General features: G+C 39.8%; 1 protein-coding gene across 2 annotated transcripts in view; it reads left to right on the top strand.

The window, feature by feature from the left end:
• LOC124605637 (breast carcinoma-amplified sequence 3 homolog) overlaps positions 1 to 27,382 on the top strand; it is a 119,911-nt gene that overhangs the window by 22,027 nt on the left and 70,502 nt on the right. For both annotated transcript variants that reach the window (XM_047137456.1, XM_047137455.1), the window contains exon 4: positions 5,578 to 5,781. In XM_047137456.1, the coding sequence (XP_046993412.1) occupies positions 5,578 to 5,781 (204 nt within the window). The remainder of the gene's footprint in view (positions 1 to 5,577; positions 5,782 to 27,382) is intronic.

The following is a 27,382-nucleotide window of genomic DNA, read 5'->3' as shown; positions in this document are numbered from 1 at the left end:
ACCTTGTAATGTCCCAGTTTTGTAATAATAGGTGAGAATTTTTTATGTTTTTATTTTATTAATGGAGAAAATGCTGATTTAAATTTTTGATTGTGGTGAATCAGTTATCAATAAAATATGATTGCATTGCAGTATAGGATGCAAGTATTATATATAAAGTAACAGTATTACTATTTTAATTCTTCAGTGTATGTCGTCAAAATGTACACATCCTTTAGTGACTTACACAATCCCATCATCAAAATGTACACATCCTTTAGCGGCTTATACAATCCACCACATCTCAACAACCTTTAGTATACTGTCGATCCACATAAAGTAAATCAATAAATAATTAACAAATGTCAGTTTATTGTGTAACATGTTTAAATGACAACGTGCATATTTTGCTAGCAGATAGCATCATATGTTTGCTTACATAGAGGCTGTGAGACTTTGCTTGGCAGCCACTGCAGGATGATAGTTATACTGCATAGCTTAAGTGTCCATAAGTAACTTGTGGTTGTCCGGTGTTTGTAGGATAAATCACTGTTCATGGAAGAAATGCTCATGAAATACGTCCCATGTATGAATGCAACTGTTTATCTGCTGTGGCTAATTGTATCCAGGAGTTTACCAAGGGAAGGCAAAGTATGAGAGATGAGGAACATCCTGTTCAACCTGCGTTAATGGCAACTAAAACTGCTGAGCAGTGTATGGAAAAGATCATTCGTATGACTGCTGTGTGATGATCAGTTGAATTTTCCTCAAGTTTTTGCCCAATGGGTGCCCCATGTGTTGACTGGGGAGCACAAAACCGAAAGAAATGGTCTCTCTTTGCAGCACCTCATTTCGTACTCTGAGGAAGGAGATTCATGGCACGAATTGTTACAGGGGATGAGCCTTGGGTTCACCACTTTCAACCTGAAACCATGCAATCAGCTCTGGAATGGAAACATTCCACTTCCTCAACAACAACAAAAAGCCATTACATTAGACAACAAGGTTATGTTCACTGTGTTTTGGAACATGCAAAGAGTCATACTGATGAAATTCCAGCTTCACCATGAGACTGCAAATGTCGCATTGTATTGCACCAGTCTGTGGGAACTCTAACGGGGTCTTCACTGCAAACACCATGGCCTCCAGACAAATAGAGTGATTCTTCTGGATGACACTGCTTGCCCTCACACAGCAAGACAAACACAGGAGCTGCTACAAACATTTCATTGGGAACACTTGTAACTTCCGCCCTACAGTCTTGACTTAGCCCCCATGACTTTCATCTGTTCAGGCCTCTAAAATCTCATTTGGGTGTCCGTGATTTTGAAAATGATGATGCTGTAGCTGAAGAAATTGCATGTTGGCTGTGATAGCAACAGAAAGACTTCTTTGCTGCCAGCTGTTAAGGACATGTAAAGAGATGGGATAAGTGTCTAATGTACAGGGTGAATATGTAAATTTGTGGAAGTTGGGACATGCCGAATCCTGTTTTCTGACTTTTCTATTGCCTTATCCTTGTATTACAAGATGTCTGATGGTAAATACTAGGAGAGGCAGAAAAATAAACACATGGATCAAGGAATGGACTGGAATAGGAAGACACAATTACAACTATAATGAAAATGAAATCTGGGTTGGTAGACTTGTAGCCAGGTGAATCAGTGGTTGTTGGATGAAGCAAGTTCTATGCTGTATCTGAAGAACTGAGAAAAGACCAAGATAATTACCTGATGGAAGATAGGTACAATAAGTGGCAACAACATACTTGTTTATAGCTGAAGATCGTAATGTGTTGGAAAAGATTAGAGAAGGCCTTTATGTAGCAATGGATGTCAAATTCCTGATAATGATGATAGTGCATTACAGAAGTGTCTTTTGAGGAACTGTAATGCCAATTGGTGTGAATAATTGCATTGGACAAAAGAGATTAGATGACTGTGGAGAGGGTGCAGGAAGGGAGGGGAAAGATCTATAGGGAGAAGTGGCAGCAGAAGAGGATAGGTATGTCGGGCAAAGAAAATTTGCTTGCCAAATGTGCAACTAAAGTGAGGGACAGAGAGAAATTTGAGATGGTCTAGCGCTGGGGAAGGGGTGGGGGGATGAGCTGGATAAGGGGTGGAAATGGGAAGTGGTAGGTGGACAGCAGAGACTAGCAGATATTGAAGCCAGAAGGATTACAAGACTGAAGGAGGCTTTGATTTCCCTATCTTTTATCATGAGCTTACTTCTGAGCTTCTTCTCACATCATTTCATGCTCTTCCCTCTCCCTTTACCCCATATTTTTTGCTGCTTCTCACTGGAGTTATATTTCAACACAGACGCACCCTCCTTCACACTGTTTTGTCAGTGGTCTGAATTTATTGTACCTACTTACAGCCCTTTTTGCTCTCCATCTACAGTGTTAAAGGCCTCCTCCTCCTCCCCCTCCCCCCCCCCCCCCCCCACCCCAACACCCTGCCCAAATCTCTTTTTTGTGGACAGCATATAATTACCCCTGTTTGTCCCTGTGTGACTTCTTTGTAGCCTCATTGCTTCTTTTGGTGCTTCTTGCTTATAACATAAAAGACTTCATGTAGATATAGATTGTAATTTTTTATGTTACAATTTTTAAATAGAGGTGTCTGCTGTATAGAATAAGAACAATTTTTTGTTATCCCTGCGGCTGTGAGGTTTTTCTCATTGTTATCCTCAGCCCAAAGACTGTTCTTATGCAGCTGTCCATGCTATTGTATCCTCTAAAGCCTCTTCATCTCTCTGTGGCTGCTGCAGCCTTCATCCATCTGAACCAGCTTAGTGTTATCAAGTAGGGGTCACCCTCTAGAATTTTTACTCTCATGTATCCCTCCTTTACTGATTTCATGGTTCCTTGATGCCTCAGGGCTGTCCTGTCAACTGATGCCTTCTTTTAATCAAGCTATCCCATAAATTTCTTTTTTACCCAATTTTGTTCAGTTACTCTTCATTAGTTACCTAATCTGACCATCTAATCTTAAACAGTCTCGTATAACTCCACATTTCAAAAGCTTCTATTCTCTTCTTGACTGAAGTGCGTATTGTTGAACTTCACTTCTGTAGAAGGCTACACCATTGTCAAATACCTTCAGAAAAGGCTTTCTAAGGTTTAAATTGATATTTGACATTAACAAATGTATCGTTTTCAGAAGTACTTTTCTTGCTACAGCCTGGCTGCATTTTATAGCCTCCTTATTTAGATCATCATCAGTTGATTTTGCTGCCCTGATAACCAGAATCACTTGATTTAATTTGAGTGCATTAAATTATCCTTGTTGTGCTTTTGTTGGAAGGAGACTCATCAGAGAATAAAAGCAGTTTATGGTGATTGTGTTGATGTGAGGACTGTGTGTCGTTGGGCAAGTCAGTATAAAGATGTGGAGGCGGGAACATCTGACCTGCGTGACAAACAGGGAGTTGTACACCCTGTGACAGGAACCACTGAGATCCACAATCAAAATTCTGACAGATTGTTTCAGGACAATCATTGTTTCACTCAGAGAGAAATTGCAAGCACTATCGGCATTTCACAAGAACGTGTGGGTCACATTATTGCTTTGCTTGGCTATCAGAAGATCTGTGCACGGTGGGTACCCCGGATGCTGACTCCTGAAATGAAAGTGCACAGACTTGAAATTTGCCAGGAACTCCTCTCGTGTTACGAGAATGAAGGTAACGCCCTTCCATACAGCCCAGATTTAGCACCGTCTGATTTCCATCTGTTCCCAGGGATGAAAGACGGTCTGTGGGGACATTATTTCTGATGAAGACATTGAGAGAACTCTGATACTGTGGTTGTGGAAACAGTGTGTTGACTTCTTCCATGGTGGCTTCAGAAAACTTGTTCATCATTGGCAGAAATGTATCCAATTGGCTGGTAATTATGTGAAAAAGTGAATATTGGTAATTAAAGATCACATTCTAAGGATTATTTCTGCATTTGATTTACTGAAATATTCCCATCCAAACCCAATTAGTGAAGATGGAGGCACTACTTTTCATTCAACATTTGTAGCTAGTGATCATATTTTAACTGTATTACGTAAATATGATCTAGGCATTAAAAGATTTTGTAAAATGTTTTTTGAAATTGCAACAAATTACATAATGATCAGTTTCTCCCTGATGTCAGGCATTATCAAACTTCTACAATATGTCATAGGATCATTATTGCTCTGTGGTGTTCCCAGGACCCGAATTGATCTTCCCTGAGGTCGGCTTCTACCAGTTTTTCCATTCTTCTGCAAATAATTCATGTCGATATTTTGCAACTGTGGATTTTTAAATTGGTTGTCAAAGACTAATCACATTTGTCAGCACCTCTCATCTTTGGAATTGTAATTACAATAATCTTCTTGTAGTCTTAGGGTACTTCAGCTATCTCATATACCTTGCATTGCAGGTGGAATAGTTTTGTTGTGACTTTTTGTCTGAAGGATCTCAATATCTGCGAGGAAATGTCATCTAATTCATGGCCTTGCTTCAGCTTAGGTCTATCAGTGCTCTGTTCACAGTATGGTATTTTGCATCTCATTTTCATCTATGTCCTCATCCCTTTCCATAATATCACTGTAAACTTTATTCCCTTGTTCCTACCACCTTTCAATCCTCCCTTCTTTGCTTATAACTGCCATGCCATCTGAACTGTGGAGGTTTGTACAACACTTCCTCTCTTCTTGAAAAGTTTCTTTAATTTTCTTGTAACTGAGACATTTGTTTTCCATGGTCAGGCATGAGATTACACACAAATCTGAAGAAAAGTGGCAGTATTTTCAGAGCATCAGTATGTATGTTGCAATGCTCTATTATGTATATCATTTCATAAAATTACGCAGCAAGGCACATTTTATTTTGTGGTTTTCTTGGCACATTTCTGTTATTTGTTCCGAAATTGATTTTATGTGATAATATTTGTTTTCTGTTATGGTAGCATAACAAACTTACATTTATATAAGGCTCTTTTGTGTATTCAGCTTTTTGATGCCAGTTCCTTCCCTTGCTCTTCTCTTGATGGGTAGTGCACCAGCTCTAAATTAGCAAGACATAAAATCTTAACTGCGACTTCATCCTATTCTTATAACCAGTCACGATTTCCCAAGCTCTTTGATACTGAAAGCTGTTGAATAATGCAAGCAAGAGGGCTGAAATCTCCTACAAAGAAGGATCTCAATAACTATGAAGAAATGTCATTTACTCCATGGGCTTGTTTCAGCCTTACCTATAACAGCCCATGTTGAAAGTTGATGAATTCCTCAGTATGTCCAGTCAGCAACCAGAATGTGTCCTTGGGACTTTTTCTGCATCATCTCGTTTAGGATCTGTGGAAGGATCATTAGCATACGAGTTCTTTTGTAAATATGTATTATGTATTTTTGTTTTTATGCCATGTTCTGCATTTCAAGGATCTCCTCACAATGAGTGTACAGAACAAATATTGAGTATAATCCGATTATTCATGTATTACATGTTACAGGTGATACCACTGAGCCTACGACATGTTTCTTGCATCATGTCTAGTTGGTTTAAACAATATTATGTACTTTTTACTATTAGTGTCAATTCTTATTGTTGATCCCTTTTTAGGTCTGGGCTATTCCAGCAAGTGGGGAAGCCATGGAAGTGCTGTCATGGCGTCAAGGTGTTGTTCGCACGCTTCGTATATTACCGACACCACAAGACTCTGACCAGTTTTCTCATAAAAGACCTCTAATAGCATTATGTGACAGTGCTGGACCTGGTCCTCATTTTTGTTCTTTAAGTTTTATCTCATTGCGCTTTGGAGACCAGGTAAGGCACAGCAACAATCAGTTGCTTTGTGAATATTCACACATGTTTGTACTGGAATTAAAAAATTTAACTCTGTAAGATTGCTCAGTATGAAATTATTGGACTTGTAGTCAGTGTAACAATAGCTTGAGCACTAATTTACTTTTATGTGTTTTTCTAAATTATCATGTTTAAACAATAGAGTGTTTTAGTATCAAAATTATGAGAAGGAAAGTTGCTACTCACTATATAGTGGAGATGCTGAGTCACAGATAGGCACAACAAAAAGACACTCACAGTTAAAGCTTTCAGCCATTAAGGCCTTTATCAACAGTAGACATGCACTCACACAAACACAACTCACACACATGACTGCAGTCTCAGTCTCAGGCAACTGAAACTGGTCTCAGTCGTGTGTGTATGTGTGTGTGTGTGTGTGTGTGTGTGTGTGTCTATTGTTGATGAAGGCCTTAATGGCCGAAAGCTTTAACTGAGAGAGTCTTTTTGTTGTGCCTATATGTGACTCAGCATCTCCACTATATGGTGAGTAGCAACTTTCCTTCTCTTAATATTGTTACATTCCATCCTGGATTTTCCACTGTTTGAATGTTTTAGTATTTAAGACCTGTATTTCTGTGCCTTTTTCTCTTGTGATTTCAGTGCTTTTTATAGAGCATTAAAAGTTTACAAGAGAGAAAGTATAATATTTTTTAGATATAAATGTACACTGGTTATTGAATTAGCATAGTAGCTCTAATATTAAAAAGTTTTCTTTTCTTTTTTAACTCAGAACGCTTGGGTGTAATATTCACTAAATAATTGATTTCATCCATGGATGAAGTTACAATTCCAAATATTGGGAATGCTACACAAAGCTATCAGTTTCAAACTACATATTTTTCCAGTCTTCAGAGTGACATTCAACAACACTGTTCACTTTGAAACCAGTTCCATGCCACACACTCCACAATTGTTTTTACTACCCTTGACATTAAAGCTTGTCCTACAAATTTCATAGAAGTCTTCTTTGGCCTGATCACTGCTAGGCTTTCATTAACTGGGACCAATAGTCAAGACAATGTGAGGGACAGCCTACCCAAGATTCTGTTATCCACTCAACCTACACAACATCCTAGTCCATCCCTATGCCACTCCCACTGCCCAGTCTCTTGCCTGAGAGATCATTACCCTATGACAGACCCAACTGCAAGATCTACCCAATCCACTCATCTAGCACTTGCTACTCCAGTCCTGCGACAGACTTATCCTACCCCATCAGAGGCAGGGCCACCTAAGAAAGCAGCCATGTCATATACCGGCTCTTCTGCAATCTCTGCACATTTTGTTGTGTTGTTACTAGATGAAAGAGACCACTTCACATGGCTGTTATTTTCATTTGTTTTTTGAGAACATTTCAGATCACTCAAGGACTTTGAGAACATGGTAAAAATGAACACTCAGAAAATCGTAAGAAATATTGTCACATTTTCAAAAATAGTAACCAGTACTCATAACTCCACAGAAGTATTCAACAACCCCAATTTGAAATAAAGTACTCTGAAGATCACCTTTTTATAGAACACCGAGAACATTTCAAAACATTCAAGAACATTAAAAAAATTCAGGAACTTTCTAGTAGATTCTAAAATCTAGAACATTCTAGAATATTTTAGAACATTTAAAAACATTTGTTAACATTCCAAAATATTTATAAAAGCTCGACAACATAGATAAATCTTGAAATTTTTCACTTGGAATATACATTGATGCAAAAGAGACTGAAGATATCCTGGTGACCACCACAGTGTGATAGGGACCACTTTGAACACTCACATATCTCCAGAAACATGTTGCACAACCACTATAGTCACAACAGGGGAACCAAGGGTAGTGTGTGTGTGTGTTTGCACACACGCTCATATTCTCAATAAAGATTTCATTTAGTGAAAGACAACTTTGCTTTGTCCTCACTATATTTCATAATTAATTAACTTATTCTATCACATTACTTGCTTATGAACTACATTTGTCATCTTTTTATTTGGTAATTAAATATATGATTTTTTTCGGTTTCCCATTCCTAGAGCAAGTTACATGTAACTGACCATGGGAAAAGCATGATTCTTTCGGATTAGTACCACAACATCTTAACGTTTTTTTTTTTTTTTTTTTTTTTTTTTTTTTTTTGTAGTGACACTAAATGCATATCTGACTGGAAATCGCTGTCTTTTGAACTGAAATGGCAGTTCTATAAATATGAGTGGAATCCTTAGAATAAATGTTGTTTTTCCTTTGTCTCTTTCTGATATTATTTTTGCTTTGGTTATATATTTCAATAACTGTTCATGACCATTTCTTGTTTTGAGTTTTTAAATTAATATTGACAACTACTTCATTTTGTACTGCTAAAATGGCATTTTCAAATAACCAACTTGAGTAATTTTGGACAGTGTTAAGAAAAACTATATCTGTTAATTCATTTGGGCTTTTGGGCTGTTGACAGTATTACATAAATCATTTATAAGCTGAATTTGGGTAGTTACATAATCAGTTGGGTGAGTGCCTTCACTATTTTGTCAGAGTTTTTCAACAAAATGTGTCACTACTTGAACTCTTATATTTGTCCTTAATTGCACTTTCTTCACTCAAGACCAAGGAAATGACTTCTCAAAACAGGTAGTGATTTCACCTGCTGGAGTTGATTTTAGAATAACTGGAAGCATTCTCCAATCTCCTGGAAAATTCTATAAAATTTTATAACATTCTGCAACATTCTAGAAAGAACATTCTCTCCTGTCTCAGCCACTTTGACACTTGAATCCTAGCTTCTTCACCATCTTTTCTTAAGAAGCCCATTGGTGCAATAGCCTCATTTGTCATTTAATCCTATAACTAACACCTGCAGTCCCCCCCCCCCCCCCCCCCCAACACACACACACTCACTCAAAAAACCCTTCTTCGTGGATGGGGGATGGAGGGTTACCACATTGTGTAGCATCCATGGGGCTGCAAAATTTGCTTGTGAAATTTTGATAGCATGCACACACACTCACCATATGTCTGTCTGTATATAACAACAAACCAAATGTTCACCAGAACGAATGTCCACTGCCAAACTGTGACGAAGAACAAAGATGTACACCAAGTGGCACAACATGCAGCTAAACACAACATGCTCAATTTCAGTGACTGCTTCACAACCCAGGCCATCTGAATACTTCTATCCACCACCAGCTTTTCAGAACTACACAGGTGGGAGTTATCCTTGCAACAAATCATTTACTCCCGTAACCATCTTGGCCTCAGTCTCTCCCCTAAGGGGACTCACAATTCTTTTGTGAGTATGTGCTTGGCTACCATGGGCCCAGCCTTTGCAGCATTACACCCTTTCTGTGCTGTATGCTTATACTTCCACATCCCTTTCTCCCTCTGCCTCTTCATCAGGTGGTTTTCTTGGTGCCAACCGTGCTTGGACCTGGTTTGTGACTGAGCCTTGAGTTCCCATTTCTGGCACATTCTACAACTTTTCATCAAATAGACATGTAGTCCTGATTGTTTGCCACCAATTTTCAAAATTCTCCAGAACTGCGTATGTGCAGGAAAGGTCACCTAGTGCGGTGTGTGCTCCATGTTTGTGCCTTTCCATCTGTGCACCCTTTACAGTAACACACCCAAAACCCAGCATGGTCACCATCCCATTGTAGGGAGAGGGTGGGGGTGTGTGCGCAGGGATCATACTGTTGATGCCTGAGCTGCAAACTCTCCATGCAAGCCAAGAAGTATGTGCTCATTGTGACTGGGGCACGGGGACTATGAGCAATGGATTACTGGTGAGGTAGCTGATGCTAAGGCTGGGTGATGCCCATGGGGAGAGGCCCTGTTTGGAGCAGTCTGTATAAAAGGACAGTCCACTTTCAATGCAAAGAGATATGATCCTAAAATGTTCCCTTCTGTGGCTGTGCCATGGGAGGAACTTAGGACTAAGTGATAAGTAGAGCAATACTCCCCACAATACTTGGTTTGTACAAGGACTGATGGTGAATCCTTCTTGGCCACAAAGCCCTTGATCTTTGTGGAGAATTTAGAAGGAAAGTTTGGGTGGGGAAGTGACAGCCATCTCTAAAATGAAAATGGGTCAGTTCTGATCAAAACAGCATCCCCTGCCCAGTGGAGGGTGCTGCCCACTTGTAACAAGCTGGATGACATATGACATACCAGTGACTGTCACCCCCTCCCCCCCCCCCCCCCCCACCCTCCCCCACACCCTCCCCCACACCCCAACAGTCTAAATTTAGTTCAGGGTATCTCCTTCCGCAGAGACCTGCTCTTACAATCTATTGATGAGCTATGTGCCAACTTGAAGAGACAGGTTGTACACTTAGTCCATCATGTACATAAGAGACCAAAGGACAATAGGGTTGCTACCGATGCCTTCATCGTGGGCTTTGAGGCTGATTCATTGCCTGTGTAGGCCAAGGTGATGATATACTGATGCGATGTGAAACCATATGTTGTCGTCCCTCCTCCCCACTGTCGTTGTGGCTCCCATTTGACAGTGGTTCACATTTTGATGGACTGTCCCAACCTAGCCACCCTACGACGGACTCTTTAATCTCCCTGACTCACTGACCCTGTTGCTAGGAGACAATTCCCCAGTGGCAGACTTAGTTTTACATTTTGTTTGTGACATGGGCTTTTATCACTCTTTATAAGGAGGCTTGCTTAACGTTATCCACCCATTGAGGGGTTGGCAGAACATTGTCTAGCCTGCAGCTTTCTGGACTAGGTGGTCCAGCCTGGTCCTCACCCTACCTGCTGTTTCACTCTTCTCCCTCCCCCCACCCCCCTCCCGACCTCTCGCATGGTCTGTTAGACTTGTTCGTCTTTTGTCTCTCTATGCTTCTCTTGCCGAATTCATTTATTCAAAGAAAATTATACATACAGTATCATGTACTTTGCTGTACATGTTACATAACTAATTCTTTTTTACTAGGAAGGTATCTATAGTCATTTGTTTCTGTCAATGCTTCATCAGTTGGTGAAAATGTGATACAGGATTATTGTCGAATAAATTTGTAGCATGTGTAGCCACTGGTTTATTGGGGTGATGATTTTTAGCGTATGATACAACCAATTCCCATGCCTTGAGCATTTCTCTTTTGGTGCCAGAAGATTGCTTCTTTGCTGTTACCTCCTCCTCCTCCCCCTCCTCCTCTTCCCCCTCTGAAGAACTTCTCAATTTCCTCCTATGAAACACATTGCAACTCCATAAGCTCTTCATTGGTCATTTCTTGGCTGTGATCTTCTACAAGCTCATTGATATCATTGTTATCCACTTCTAGTCCCATGCTCTTGGCCAAAGACACAGTCTCGTTGACTGCAGTCTCCACAGGTACTGCCTCAAATGCCTCGGAATCGCATTCAACAATGCCTTTCAGCCAAAGCTTCTGCCAAGGAGAAGTGAGAGTTCTCTCGGTAACCCCCTCTGACCCCTTTTCAATCATCTTCATGCAGGCAATAATGTTGAATAGATATTTCCAAAACTGTCTGAGAGTGAGATTTGTAGCTTCAGTCAACTCAAAGCAATGCTCAAAGAGTGGTTTAGTCTAGACATTCTTGAAGTTAGAAATAATCTGCTGGTCCGTAGGCTGGAGCAACAGAGTGGTTTTGGGAGGCAGAAACTGGATGCTGATGCATTGAACTTCTACAAGGGGGTGGTCTTGTAGGCCTGGTGAACAGGCAGGAGCGTTGTCTGTAACAAGCAAGACATAGAGTGGCAGATTCATTTCAAGCAAATATTTTTTCGCCCCCTCAAGGCCAAAACACTTCATTGATCCAATCATAAAAAAGATCACGTGTCACTGAAGCCTTGCTGTTGGATCTCCACATCACATTTAACATGCTCATCTGGACTTTATACTTCGTGAAGGTTCGTGGAGTTTCTGAATGGTGAACAAGCAGCAGTTTAATTTTCAAATCGCCACTTGCATTAGCACAGAATAGCAGTGTGAGTTAGTCTTTCATTGGCTTATGACTGGCTAATGCATTCTCCTCTGCTGTTATAAAGGTAAACTTTGGCATCTTTTTCCAGAACAGACCCATCTCATCACAATTAAAAACGTGTTGTGGCAGATAACCCTCAGAATCTACAAGCATCTTGTAGCTCCTGACGAAATTATCTGCTGCCTTTGTGTCAGAGCTGGGTGCTTCACTGTGCCTCGCAATGCTGTGGATGCCAGTTCTTCTCTTAAAGTTCTCAAGCTACCCACAGCTTCCGTTACACACTTCTTTGGCCACTGATGATCCTGGCTTCTTCTTAACAAGGTCAGCAAAAATCATTCACTCCTCACAAATGATGTTCTCGTTAATAGTGTCACCTTGCAATTGCTTTTCATTTATCCATATAAGGAGCAACATTTCGACATTGTATAGAATACAAAACTGTTGTTTAGATACTCATTGTCACTCACTTTGGAGCATCTATCTCCTTAATCTTGTCCTTGTTCTTGAGGAGAATGCAAATAGTTGATGGAGATCGATTCTATGTGTGTGCTAAATCATAAACGCTTACACCATGTTCACGTTTTTCAAAGATTTTACGTTTCATATCCAAGGTCATTTTCTTTTTTGTATGGTCATCTTCTTGTGGCTTTATCTTCGGGGACATTTCTGCGAAGGTTATTAAAATTTGCACATAAAAAAACACTGTATGAACACAAGTTTATAAAAATGTGTTATCACAAGTTGCACGAAGATGGTAACAGAGAGAGTGCTAAACCTAAACTGCTGTACGTATTAAAGACATTGTTCATATGCAGCTGCCGACAATGAACAAACGGTTGGTGATGTCACGTTAAATCATTGTTATTTGTTATGCGAAACATTGCACATTAAGCAAGTCTTTTTTTATAATTAGTTTTGCTCCTTATGTGAATTGCATCTTATGGGAGGTGCTTGTTAAGTGAGGTTCCACTGTATTTATGACACATTTTGTGGACAGTGTTCACATATATTTGAAAATGACACATATTTCAGGATATATAGCGTTGTAAACAATGAGATGCATGATAAACTGCTGTATTATGTATAATGCTTAAATTTGTTGTTACTAACCAGATGGACCAGTTTGGATGAAGTTTGGTAAGGAGATAGCTTGAACCTAAGGAAGAACATAGGCTACCTAAGAAAGTGTTTAGTTGCTGTTGTTGTTGTGGTCTTCAGTCCAGAAACTGGTGTGATGCAACTCTCCATGCTACTCTATCCTGTGCAAACTTCATTTCCGTGTAACTACTGCAACCTACATCCTTCTGAATCTGCTTATTGTATTTGTCCCTTAGTCTCCCTCTACAATTTTTACCCTCCACACTGTCCTCCAGTACTAAATTATTGATCCCTTGATGCCTGGGAACATGTTGTACCAATCAGTGTCTTCTTCTAGTCAAGTTGTGCCACAAGTTCCTCTTCTCCACAGTTCTGTTCAGTACCTCCTCATTAGTTACATGATCTGCCCATCTAATCTTGCTGGCACGGTAGCTCAGCGTGTTCGGTCAGAGAGCCGGCTGGCCTCTGTAATAAAAAAACTGAGTGGAACGATCACCCACCAAACTTGAACAGGATGTCTTGCGACGTCCGCAAAGACCAAACTCAACGATAAAAAAAAAAAAATCTCTACAGCATCCTTCTGTAGCACTACATTTCAAACACATCTATTCTCTTCTTGTCTAAACTATTTAATCCACGTTTCACTTCCATACATGACTACACTCCATACAAATACATTCAGAAAAGACTTCCTGACACTTGAATCTATACTCAATGTTAACAAGTTTCTCTTCTTCAGAAACACTTTCCTTGCCATTGCCAGTCTACATTTTGTATCCTCTCTATTTCTACCATCATCAGTTGTTTTGCCCCACAAATAGCAAAACTCATCTACTACTTCAAGTGTCTCATTTCCTAATCTAATTCCCTCAGTATCACCTGATTTGTTCGACTACATTCCATTGTCCTCATTTTGCTTTTGTTGATGTTCATCTGATATCCTCCTTTCAAGACACTGTCCGTTCCATTCAACTGCTCTTTGAAGTCCTTTGCTGTCTCTGACATGATTACAATATCATCGGTAAACCTCAAAGTTTTTATTTCTTCTCAATGGATTTGAATTCCTATTCAAAATTTTTCTTTTGTTTCCTTTACTGCTTGCTCAATATACAGACTGAATAACATCGGGGATATGCTACAACCCTGCCTCGCTCCCTTCCCAACCACTGCTTCCCTTTAATGTCCCTCAACTCTTATAACTGCCATATGGTTTCTGTACAAATTGTAAATAGCCTTTTTCTCCCTGTATTTTACCCCTGCCACCTTCAGAGTTTGAAAAAGAGTATTCCAGTCCACATTGTCAAAAGCTTTCACTAAGTCTACAAATGCTAGAAATGCAAGTTTGCCTTTCCTTAATCTGTCTTCTAAAATAATTCATAGGGGCAACATTTTTACAGAATCTTAACTGATCTTCCCCAAGATCAGATTCTACAACTTTTTCCATTTGTCAGTAAAGAATTTGTATTGGTATTTTGCAGCCTTGACTTATTAAACTGATAATTCGGTAATTTTTGCACTTGTCAACACCTGCTTCCTTTGGGATTGGAGTTACTATATTCCTCTTGAATTGTGAGGGTACTTCACCTGTCTCATACATTTTGGTCACCAGATGGGCAAGTTTTGCCACGGCCGGCTCTCCCAAGGCTATCAGTAGTTCTAATGGAATGTTGTCTACTCTCAGGGCCTTGTTTTGACTTAGGTCGTTCAGTGCTCTGCCAAACTCTTCACTCAGTATCATATTTCCCATTTCATCTTCATCTACATCCTCTTCCATTTCCATAATATTGTCCTCAAGTACAATGCTCATGTATAGACCCTCTATATACTCCTTCCACCTTTCTGCTTTCCCTTATTTGCTTAGAACTGGTTTTCCATCTGAGCTCTTGATATTCATACTGGTGATTATTTTTTCTCCAAAAGTCTCTTTAATTTTCCTGTAGGCAGTATTTATCTTACCTCTAGTGATATATGCCTCTACATCCTTACATTCGTCCTCTAACCATCCCTGCTTAGCCATTTTCACTTCCTGTCAATCTCATTTTTGAGATGTTTGTATTCCTTTTCGCCTGCTTCGTTTACTGCATTTTTATATTTTCTCCTTTCATCAATTAAATTCAGTATCTCTTCTGGTACCAAGGATTTCTACTAGCTCTTATATTTTTGCGTACTTGATCCTCTGCTGCTTTCACTACTTCATCTCTCAAATCTGTCCATTCATCTTCTACTGTATTTCCTTCCTTCATTCTTGTCAGTCATTCCCTAAAGCTCTCTCTGAAACACTCTACAACCTCTGGTTCTTTCAGTTTATCCAAGTCCCATCTTCTTAAATTCCCACCTTTTTGCAGTTTCTTCAGATTTAATCTACAGTTTATAACCAATAAATTGTCAGAGTCCACTTCTGCCCCCGGAAATGTCTTACAATTTAAAGTCTGGTTCCTAAACCTCTGCCTTACCATTATATAATCTGTCTGAAACCTTCCAGTGTCTTGAGGCCTCTGTCACATATACAACTTTCTTTCATGATTCTTGAACCAAGTGTTAGCTACGATTAAGTTATTCTCTGTGCAAAATTCTACCAGGCAGCTTCCTCTTTCATTCCTTACCCCATTCCATATTCACCTACTACTTTCCCTTCTTTTCCTTTTCCTGCTATTGAATTCCAGTCCCCCATAACTATTAAATTTTCATCTCCCTTCACCATCTGGATAATTTCTTTTATCCCATCATACATTTCTTCAATCTCTTCATCTGCAGAGCTATTGCCATACAAACCTTTACTACTGTGGTAGGCATGGGCTTCGTGTCTACCTTGGGTACAATAATGGGTTCACTATGCTGTTCATTGTAGCTTACCCGCACTCCTATTTTTTTTATTCAGTATTAAACCTACTCCAGCATTATCCCTATTTGATTTTATATTTATAACCCTGTATTCACCTGACCAGAAGTCTCGTTCCTCCTGCCATTGAACTTCACTAATTCCCACTATATCTAGTTTTAACCTATCCATTTCCCTTTTTAAATTTTCTAACCTACCTGCCTGATAAAGCAATCTGAAATTCTACTCTCCAATCTGTAGAACACCAGTTTTGTTTCTCTTGATGACGACGTCCTCCTGTGTAGTCCCTGCCCAGAGATCCAAATGGCAGACTATTTTATCTCCGGAGTATTTTACACAAGAAAACACCATCATCATTTAACCATACAGTAAAACCGCATGCTGTTGGGAAAAATTATGGCTGTAGTTTGCCTTTGCTTTCAGCTGTTCACAGTACCAGCACAGCGAGGCTGTTTTGGTTAATGTTACAATGCCAGATCAATGAATCATCCAGACTGTTGCCCCTGCAACTATTAAAAAGGCTGTTGTCCCTGTTCAGGAAGCACATGTTTGTCTGGCCTTGCAACAGATACCCCTCCATTGTGGTTGCACCTACAGTATGGCTATCTGCATCGCTGAGGCACGCAAGCCTCCCCACCCATGGCAAGGTCTGTGATTCATGTGGGGGGATGGGGTGGTGGGGGAGGGGGGTGTGGTATAAGGTACTTATTGATTTGAAGAATAATGTACATGTTGGATAATGTATAGCTACTATGCATGCTATCCAGTATTTGAGATTGAGAGCACGTAGTGACTAGCAACAAACTAGACATAATTTCAAACATTTAAAAAACTTTTTCTCACAACTACCACAAAATGATGAAAGAGGAAAAGTCCATCATTTACTGGAGTTGTAAAACTTTCACATTAGGCATGCCATCATGACGTTTAGATTTATGGCTTTTTTGCTGCTAACTCTATTCAAAACACATTCAGCAGACAGCATCCACATATGCTGCTGAATGTACCTACAAAATTCTATCATTGTGCAACACATAGTTCAGAAGTTATGAGGGAAGGACACAGTAAACATAGGGGGTGGGGGGGGGGGAGGCGGAGGAAGAAGAGGAAGAGGAGGAAGAGGAAATGGATGGATAAATAGAAGAAAAGGTGGATGCACAGAGGAAAGAGGAGGATATGTACAGAGAGAGAGAGAGAGAGAGAGAGAGAGAGAGAGAGGAGCAGCAGCGGATGGACAGAGAGAGGGGAAAGGAGAGGTGGACTAAGAGAATTGAAATAAACACATACCAGGGCAATGCCAGGTATTCAGCTAGTGTAGGAATATGTGGGGCAATATTGATCCTGTAGCTGATCTTGGCAGATGGATTGAATAAAGGCAAACCAATGTTTATAGCATTTGTTGATTTAGATAAAGTCTTTGACAGTGTTGGCCACAATACACTCTTGGAAATTCTGAAGGCAGCAAGGATAAAATATGGAGAGTGAATGGTTATGTAAAACTTGTACTGAAACTAGATTACAGTTGTAAGAATCAAAGGACTGGAAAGGCAAGAAGGGACTGAGACCAGGTTGCAGTCCGTCTCAGATGTTACTCAAGCTGTACAGTGAACAGGCAGTAATGTAAACCAAAGAGAAATTAGAAAGCAAAATGTAAGTTCAGGGATAAGAAGTAAAAACCTTGAGGTTTGCTAATGAGATTGTAATTCTATCGTAGATAGTACAGGAATTAAAAGAAAGCTAAATGGAATGGATAGTGTCGTAAATGAATGTTGTTACAGGAACATCAACAAAAGTAAAATAAGGACAGTATGATGTAGTGGATTGAAATCAGGTGGTGCCAAGAGAATTAGGTTAAGAAACGAGACTCTGCAAGTAGTTGATGAGTTTTGCTGTTTGGCAAGTAAAATAACTGACAATGGCCAAATTAGAGAGGATATAAATTACATATTAGCAATAGCAAGAAAAACATTTCCGAAAATAAGAAAAACGTATTACTGAAAACAAATTTAAGTATTAGGAAGTCTTCCCTGAAGATATTTATCTGGAGTGTCAGAAGTGAAACATGTGCAATGAAAAGTGCTGCTGCTCAAGAATACTGAAGGTTAGATGGATAGATTGAATAAGTGGTGAAGAGGTATTTTGGGGAGAAAAGAATTTTATGCCACAACCTGGTTAAAACAATTGATAATGCATATCCTGATTCATAAAAGAATGTCTGTTTGAAATTGGGTTGTTTCGAAAATCAGCCTTATGCAAACACAATTTGTTTATTTTTGTATTTACCCAGACATGTTTCGACACCTATGTGTCATCTTCTGTAGGTCAAATTTTTATTTCTTGAAATTACATCACTAAATTAACTGTGTTATTATGCACTATTTTTTGTGCTCTTTTTTATCGTTATTTTGACAGCATGTCATCTGCAAAATTTTTTTGTCCTGTTGCATGTCTGGTTGGTGTCTCGATCAATGGTTATTCAGTGTACTGCTTCCACACAATTTTGCAGATGACATGCTTCAAAAAAATGTCGAAAAAGAGTACACAAAAAGACGGTGTATAATAACGCAGTTAATTTAGCGATGTAATTTTACAAAATAAAAATTTGACCCACGGAAGATGACACACAGGTGTTGAAACGTGTCTGGGTAAATACAAAAATAAACAAATTGTATTTGCATAAGGCTGATTTTCAAAACAACTCAATTTTTAATTGCAAATGCGGAAGAACAACAAGAGGAGCTTCAAACCTTAGTAAAATGATTATCTCATTTTCTGTTTGGTAATGGAGGAAAGTGTGTGGGGTAAAAAGTGTGTGAACAGTAGTATATTGTACAGAAATGGACTAATAATTATATTTCTTTGAATGAATAATAATGTTGACACACTAAAACTAGTGATCATTGACAGGCTACTTAAATTACCGTAAAACCTTCCACTGAGTAGTGACATTTCTGTATCAGGGTATCATGTAGCTCTTTTTCAATAAACCTAGCTTCATATTCAGAATATAATTGTCTTTTAATGTGCTGAGAATTTTAAATTTCATGTATTGGAGATTTTGAGCATATAACAAACAGGAAACATTAAATTATCTTTATATATTGGGATGGGTTTTTAAATAATGGGTGAAATTATTCCCTTGGATGTGCCCTATGTGCTTCATTGTGTAATGTAACAAGAAGTTAATTAATATTGCAATATACTCGAGCGACACTTTTAGGAACGTTTCAGAATACTCTATAGTGCTCCATACAATTGACTATGAACCTCCTTCAAAGTAGAGCATGGGATGTAGAGCAGTGTACAGACAAATGGAGAGAGAAATATTGGGTAAAGTTCTTATAGGGTCACCTTACTCAAATTGGAATGACATTCTAGAGTGGATTTCCTGTAGAATAATGTTGCACGTTAGTTATATCCTGCATATGCTGGCCTTATTCTAACAGTCTAACACAGAGAGTTATAGATGTCTGTAAGGGTATCATTCTCTGTGTGGGTCCATGAATTGTTTTTATGAACTATACCTCAATGTCGGCACATTATTTGTGACTGTATCATTGCTCTTGTGAAGAAAAGGAATTTCTTGGCTTTGGAGACTGTGTTACAATGATAGCATTGCTTTGCGAGGGAGATAATGGTATTGTGAAGCTGGAGAATCTGGTAGGGCTGTGGGAAACAGACTTTGAGGCACGTTGCAACACTGGTCCTGTACAATACGAGGGCGGTTCAGAAAGTAACCTCCGATTGGTCACAGTGCGGGTTGTGGGGGGAGTAGCGACGCCATCTGTGCGTTCACGCACTCAACAGGTCAGTCGGCATCAAGCCGTGGTCGAGTGAACGTCGTACCTGCGCTAGTTTAGTTTTTGTGGCAGTTTGAAATGTGTGCTGCAATAGAAAACCCCGCCAAATGTGAAGTGCGTGCTGTCATAAGGTTTTTTACAGCCAAAGGTTATTCTGCAGCAGCTATTCATCGTGAGCTTTGTGCCGTGTACGGACCAAGAGTTATTAGTGAAGGAGCTGTCCGTGAATGGGTACGTTTATTTAAAAGTGGACGAGAAAACGTTCATGATGAAGAGAGGAGTGGTAGACCATCATTGGTGACTGACGAACTCGTTCAGACAGTTGATGCAAAAGTTCGTGAAAATCGACGTTTCTCAATGTCGGAGTTGTCTACTGGTTTTCCACAGATTTCTAAGACTCTCTTGTACGAGATAGTGACAGCAAGATTGGGTTACCGTAAGTTCTGTGCACGATGGGTGCCCAAAATTCTTACCGACCACCACAAAACTCAAAGAATGGCCTCTGCATGAGGACGAAGGAGAACCATTGTTTAACAGAATCGTGACCGGTGACGAAACCTGGATTAAGTACGTGAACCCTGAGACAAAAGAACAATCAAAGATGTGGGTACATTCAAATTCACCTACCAAGCCAAGAAAAGCCTCGCAAGATTTTTCTGCCAGAAAACTGATGGCAACGGTGTTTTGGGATGCCAAAGGGGTGTTGTTGGTTGAATTCATGGAACGTGGTACGACCATTAATCAAGACGTGTACTGTGAAACAATAAAAAAGTTACGACGGGCTATACAGAACAAACGCCATGGTATGCTGACTTCCGGTATCGTTTTTTTGCACGATAACACCCCCCCCCCCCCCCCCCCCCCCCCCCCCCTATGAACCATGGACCTTGCCGTTGGTGGGGAGGCTTGCGTGCCTCTGCGATACAGATAGCCGTACCGTAGGTACAACCACAACGGAGGGGTATCTGTTGAGAGGCCAGACAAACGTGTGGTTCCTGAAGAGGGGCAGCAGCCTTTTCAGTAGTTGCAAGGGCAACAGTCTGGATGATTGACTGATCTGGCCTTGTAACAATAACCAAAACGGCCTTGCTGTGCTGGTACTGCGAACGGCTGAAAGCAAGGGGAAACTACGGCCGTAATTTTTCCCGAGGGCATGCAGCTTTACTGTATGATTAAATGATGATGGCATCCTCTTGGGTAAAATATTCCAGAGGTAAAATAGTCCCCCATTCGGATCTCCGGGCGGGGACTACTCAAGAGGATGTCGTTATCAGTAGAAAGAAAACAGGCGTTCTACAGATCGGAGCGTGGAATGTCAGATCCCTTAATCGGGCAGGTAGGTTAGAAAATTTAAAAAGGGAAATGGATAGGTTAATGTTAGATATTGTGGGAATTAGTGAAGTTCGGTGGCAGGAGGAACAAGACTTCTGGTCAGGTGACTACAGGGTTATAAACACAAAGTCAAATAGGGGTAAAGCAGGAGTAGGTTTAATAATGAATAGGAAAATAGGAATTCGGGTAAGCTACTACAAACAGCATAGTGAACGCATTATTGTGGCCAAGATAGATACGAAGCCCACACCTACTACAGTAGTACAAGTTTATATGCCAACTAGCTCTGCAGATGACGAAGAAATTGAAGAAATGTATGATGAAATAAAAGAAATTATTCAGATAGTGAAGGGAGACGAAAATTTAATAGTCATGGGTGACTGGAATTCGAGTGTAGGAAAAGGGAGAGAAGGAAACATAGTAGGCGAATATGGATTGGGGCTAAGAAATGAAAGAGGAAGCCGCCTGATAGAATTTTGCACAGAGCACAACTTAATCATAGCTAACACTTGGTTTAAGAATCATGATAGAAGGTTGTATACATGGAAAAACCCTGGAGATACTAAAAGGTATAAGATAGATTATATAATGGTAAGATAGAGATTTAGGAACCAGGTTTTAAATTGTAAGACATTTCCAGGGGCAGATGTGGACTCTGACCACAATGTATTGGTCATGACCTGTAGATTAAAACTGAAGAAACTGCAAAAAGGTGGGAATTTAAGGAGATGGGACCTGGATAAACTGAAAGAACCAGAGGTTGTACAGAGTTTCAGGGAGAGCATAAGGGAACAATTGAAAGGAATGGGGGAAAGAAATACAGTAGAAGAAGAATGGGTAGCTCTGAGGGATGAAGTAGTGAAGGCAGCAGACGATCAAGTAGGTAAAAAGAAGAGGGTTAGTAGAAATCCTTGGGTAACAGAAGAAATGCTGAATTTAATTGATGAAAGGAGAAAATATAAAAATGCAGTAAATGAAGCAGGCAAAAAGGAATACAAACTTCTCAAAAATGAGATCGACAGGAAGTGCAAAATGGCTAAGCAGGGATGGCTAGAGGACAAATGTAAAGATGTAGAGGCTTCTCTCACTAGGGGTAAGATAGATACTGCCTACAGGAAAATTAAAGAGACCTTTGGAGATAAGAGAACCACATGTATGAACATCAAGAGCTCAGATGGAAACCCAGTTCTAAGCAAAGAAGGGAAAGCAGAAAGGTGGAAGGAGTATATAGAGGGTCTATACAAGGGCGATGCACTTGAGGACAATATTATGGAAATGGAAGAGGATGCAGATGAAGATGAAATGGGAGATACGATACTGCGTGAAGAGTTTGACAGAGCACTGAAGGACCTGAGTCGAAACAAGGCCCCCGGAGTAGACAACATTCCATTGGAACTACTGACGGCCTTGGGAGAGCCAGTCCTGACAAAACTCTACCATCTGGTGAGCAAGATGTATGAAACAGGCGAAATACCCTCAGACTTCAAGAAGAATATAATAATTCCAATCCCAAAGAAAGCAGGTGTTGACAGTTGTGAAAATTACCGAACAATCAGTTTAATAAGCCACAGCTGCAAAGTACTAACACGAATTCTTTACAGACGAATGGAAAAACTAGTAGAAGCTGACCTCGGGGAAGATCAGTTTGGATTCCGTAGAAATACTGGAACACGTGAGGCAATACTGACCTTACGACTTATCTTAGAAGAAAGATTAAGGAAAGGCAAACCTACGTTTCTAGCATTTGTAGACTTAGAGAAAGCTTTTGACAATGTTGACTGGAATACTCTCTTTCAAATTCTAAAGGTGGCAGGGGTAAAATACAGGGAGCGAAAGGCTATTTACAACTTGTACAGAAACCAGATGGCAGTTATAAGAGTTGAGGGACATGAAAGGGAAGCAGTGGTTGGGAAGGGAGTAAGACAGGGTTGTAGCCTCTCCCTGATGTTATTCAATCTCTATATTGAGCAAGCAGTAAAGGAAACAAAAGAAAAATTTGGAGTAGGTATTAAAATCCATGGAGAAGAAATAAAAACTTTGAGGTTCGCCGATGACATTGTAATTCTGTCAGAGACAGCAAAGGACTTGGAAGAGCAGTTGAGCGGAATGGACAGTGTCTTGAAAGGAGAATATAAGATGAACATCAACAAAAGCAAAACGAGGATAATGGAATGTAGTCAAATTAAGTCGGATGATGCTGAGGGAATTAGATTAGGAAATGAGACACTTAAAGTAGTAAAGGAGTTTTGCTATTTGGGGAGCAAAATAACTGATGATGGACGAAGTAGAGAGGATATAAAATGTAGACTGGCAATGGAAAGGAAAGTGTTTCTGAAGAAGAGAAATTTGTTAACAACGAGTATAGGTTTAAGTGTCAGGAAATTATTTCTGAAAGTATTTGTATGGAGTGTAGCCATGTATGGAAGTGAAACATGGACGGTAAATAGTTTGGACAAGAAGAGAATAGAAGCTTTTGAAATGTGGTGCTATAGAAGAATGCTGAAGATTAGATGGGTAGATCACATAACTAATGAGGAAGTATTGAATAGGATTGGGGAGAAGAGAAGTTTGTGGCACAACTTGACCAGAAGAAGGGATCGGTTGGTAGGACGTGTTCTGAGGCATCAAGGGATCACCAATTTAGTATTTGAGGGCAGCGTGGAGGCTAAAAATCATAGGGGGAGACCAAGAGATGAATACACTAAGCAGATTCAGAAGGATGTGGGTTGCAGTAGGTACTGGGAGATGAAGAAGCTTGCACAGGATAGAGTAGCATGGAGAGCTGCATCAAACCAGTCTCAGGACTGAAGACCACAACAACAACAACAACGCCCGTCCTCACTCTGCTCGCAGAACAACGGCCCTTCTTGAGTCCTTCAAGTGGGACGTTATCAACCATCCACCTTAGAGCCCAGACCTGGCGCCAAGTGATTATCACCTCTTCATGCATTTGAAGAAATGGCTCGGGTCACAGCGGTTTGAGGACGACGAAGAGCTCAAAGATGCGGTCACAGGCTGGCTCCAGGCACAAGCGGGTGATTTTTATGCAGAAGGAATTTCAAAGCTTGTGAAGAGATACGATAAGTGCCTCAATCGCTATGGAGACTATGTAGAAAAATAGTGCAAAGATGTAGTTGTAAGATGTATATATTAAAATATTTTTATTTAACTTGGTGTATTTTTTTAAATCAACTGGAGGTTACTTTCTGAACGGCCCTTGTAAAATGACCAAAATGTTATTCCAAAGTTTTACTTCAAACACACTGCTGGTGAAACATGGAACAAAAATTTTATAGGTCAGTGGATTTGGTGTTCTACACTGGTTTGAGGGCCTGAGCTTCAATAGAAACTTGTGGCATGAAAGGAAAGACTCCACGATGTACGTTGATTCTGCTGTCTACTGTTTGGCACAGACAGTGTCAGTCATAGTGGCAAAAAGTTTTATTTACTGATGAACTGAGTTTTTCCTCTGCAAACAACAGTTTGCTTAGAGTTCTACAGGTTGCAAGGTTTCCTCTTTACCAAGTATATACTTGGTAATGTCATCACCTACTTTGCACACGTCTGTGTGGGGCTGGATTTCTGTGGCAGAGGAGAGTACCCTGTACCATTACTAGTCATTTCCTTTTCTGTTCCACTTGCAAGTAGAGCAAGGGAAAAATGACTGTCAATATGCCCCCATATGAGCCCTAACTTCTTGAATCTTATTTTTGTGGTCCTTATGCACTATGTATGTTGTTGGCAGTAGAATAGTTCGGCAGTCGGCGTCAAATGCCGGTGAATTGCCTCGATGTCATCCATCAGTCCAATCTGGTATGGATCCCAAACACTTGAGCAGTACTCAAGAGTGAGTCACACCAGCATTCTATATGCGATATCCTTTAAAGTGAACCACTCTAAAATCCTCCCAATAAACCCAAGTCAACCATTTGTCTTCTCCATCACAGTTCTCACATGCTCGTCCTATTTCATATCGCTTTGCAACATTACGCCCAGATATTTCAATGACTTGCTGTGTCAAGCAGGGCACTAGTAATACTGCAACCAAACATTAAAGGTTTGTTCTTCTTACTCGTCTGCATTAACTTACATTTTTCCACATTTAGAGTTCGTTGCTATTCATGACATTAGACATTTTATCTAAGTTGTTTTGTATCTTCCTACAATCACTCAGCTTGGACACCCTGCCATACACAACAGCATCAGCAGTAAACTACCACAGATTATGAATGCTGTGCAGGATATATGGTCAACTTGATGTTGCCCAGTATACCCATATTATGAGTAATACCATGATCCCATTACAGCTATATGCTGAAGGAGTAATCTCATTCTAGTAGGACTAATATACAGAGCACACAGTGGTAGCATAGTGATGGTTGGTAAAACAGAAATCTTATTACCACTCTTGATTGGCCCCATTCTGCACACCAGACCTCAATGGCATGAAGAAATATGGATGTAAATGAAATAGATGATGTGAGATAACTGACCTTACCTTGCATTAAGAATGTAATATGATCTTTGGAATGTCACATTAACTGTTGTGGAGGACTTCACAGAAAATGAGATGGTTATTGTCCACTTATTATTAAAGTAAAGGCATTTGGATGGGATATTACTTGGAGAAAAAAAAAACCACATGCTGTTCTACATTTAGGGCCCAAAACTTCTTAATAATAACTGCAATCTCACTGCTTTCCTAATTTCCTATTCTCTACATGTTCAAATTATTAAAGCAGCAACAACAAATAAATTCACGCTGGGAAGATTTAAACCGTCCGTAGCTACACACAATGGCATTCCATCCTTCTAATAAACCTATTGAACTATTTATACATTATGTTGATTTTTACAGTTATTGGTTCATTGATTGTCACTGTTGAGCTTTACTGTACATACAGTTGTGTAATGGGCTCCTATGTAATTTGGCAGAAAGCTCAAATTTTAGCACCCTTTGTATAGTCAAGTCCACAAACACATGCCATTGGCATCATTTCAGTAGTGTTAATATCTCAAGAAAATATACAGACATGGAGATATTGTGTTCAACAACTAAGTTTTATAGCTAACAAATGAATTTCATAGTCTATATGTCGTGCTAATGAAAAAATTTATATCTTCCTTGCTGTGGCTAGGTGGGGGGCGAATGCTTAGAACGTAGAAATAAAATTAATGTTGGGCGCAAGCAGTTGAGGTTTCTCATCATATTTTGTTTAGATATTTTAGTGCCTAATCAAATATTTCATTCCACAATAACAGATGACAGGAGGTTTTTAGTAAAGGTCCTAAATTGTTGTTGTTGTTGTTGTTGTTGTTGTTGTTGTAGTCTTCAGTCCTGAGACTGGTTTGATGCAGCTCTCCATGCTACTCTATCCTGTGCAAGCTTCTTCATCTCCCAGTACTTACTGCAACCCACATCCTTCTGAATCTGCTTAGTGTATTCATCTCTTGGTCTCCCTCTACGATTTTTACCCTCCACGCTGCCCTCCAATGCTAAATTTGTGATCCCTTGATGCCTCAGAACATGTCCTACTAACCGGTCCCTTCTTTTTGTCAAGTTGTGCCACATATTGCTCTTCTCTCCAATTCTATTCAATACTTCGTCATTAGCTATGTGATCTACCCATCTAATCTTCAGCATTCTTCTGTAGCACCACATTTCGAAAGCTTCTATTCTCTTCTTGTCCAAACTATTTATCGTCCATGTTTCACTTCCATACACGACTACACTCCATACAAATACTTTCAGAAACAACTTCCTGACACTTAAATCAATACTCGATGTTAACAAATTTCCCTTCTTCAGAAACACTTTCCTTGCCATTGTCAGTCTACATTTTATATCCTCTCTACTTCGACCATCATGTTATTTTGCTCCCCAAATAGCAAAACTCCTTTATCACTTAAAGTGTCTCATTTCCTAATCTAATTCCCTCAGCATCACCCGACTTAATTCGACTACATTCCATTATCCTCGTTTTGCGTTTGTTGATGTTCATCTTATATTCTCCTTTCAAGACACTGTCCATCCCGCTCAACTGCTCTTCCAAGTCCTTTGCTGTCTCTGACAGAATTACAATGTCATCGGCGAACCTCAAAGTTTTTATTTCTTCTCCATGGATTTTAATACCTACTCCAAATTTTTCTTTTGTTTCCTTTACTGCTTGCTCAATATACAGATTGAATAACATCGGGAAAGGCTACAACCGTGTCTCACTCCCTTCCCAACCACTGCTTCCCATTCATGTCCCTCGACTCTTATAACTGCCATCTGGTTTCTGTACAAATTGTAAATAGCCTTTTGCTCCCTGTATTTTACCCCTGCCACCTTTAGAATTTGAAAGAGAGTATTCCAGTCAACATTGTCAAAAGCTTTCTCAAAGTCTACAAATGCTAGAAATGTAGTTTTGCCTTTTCTTAATCTAGCTTCTAAAATAAGTCGTAGGGTCAGTATTGCCTCACGTGTTCCCATATTTCTACGGAATCCAAATTGATCTTCCATGAGGTGGGCTTCAACAAGTTTTTCCAATTGTCTGTAAAGAATTCG

This window comes from Schistocerca americana, chromosome 3, assembly GCF_021461395.2.
Source record: "Schistocerca americana isolate TAMUIC-IGC-003095 chromosome 3, iqSchAmer2.1, whole genome shotgun sequence".
In the NCBI taxonomy this organism is placed as follows: domain Eukaryota; kingdom Metazoa; phylum Arthropoda; class Insecta; order Orthoptera; family Acrididae; genus Schistocerca; species Schistocerca americana.
This window is presented reverse-complemented; position numbering and strand designations above follow the sequence as displayed.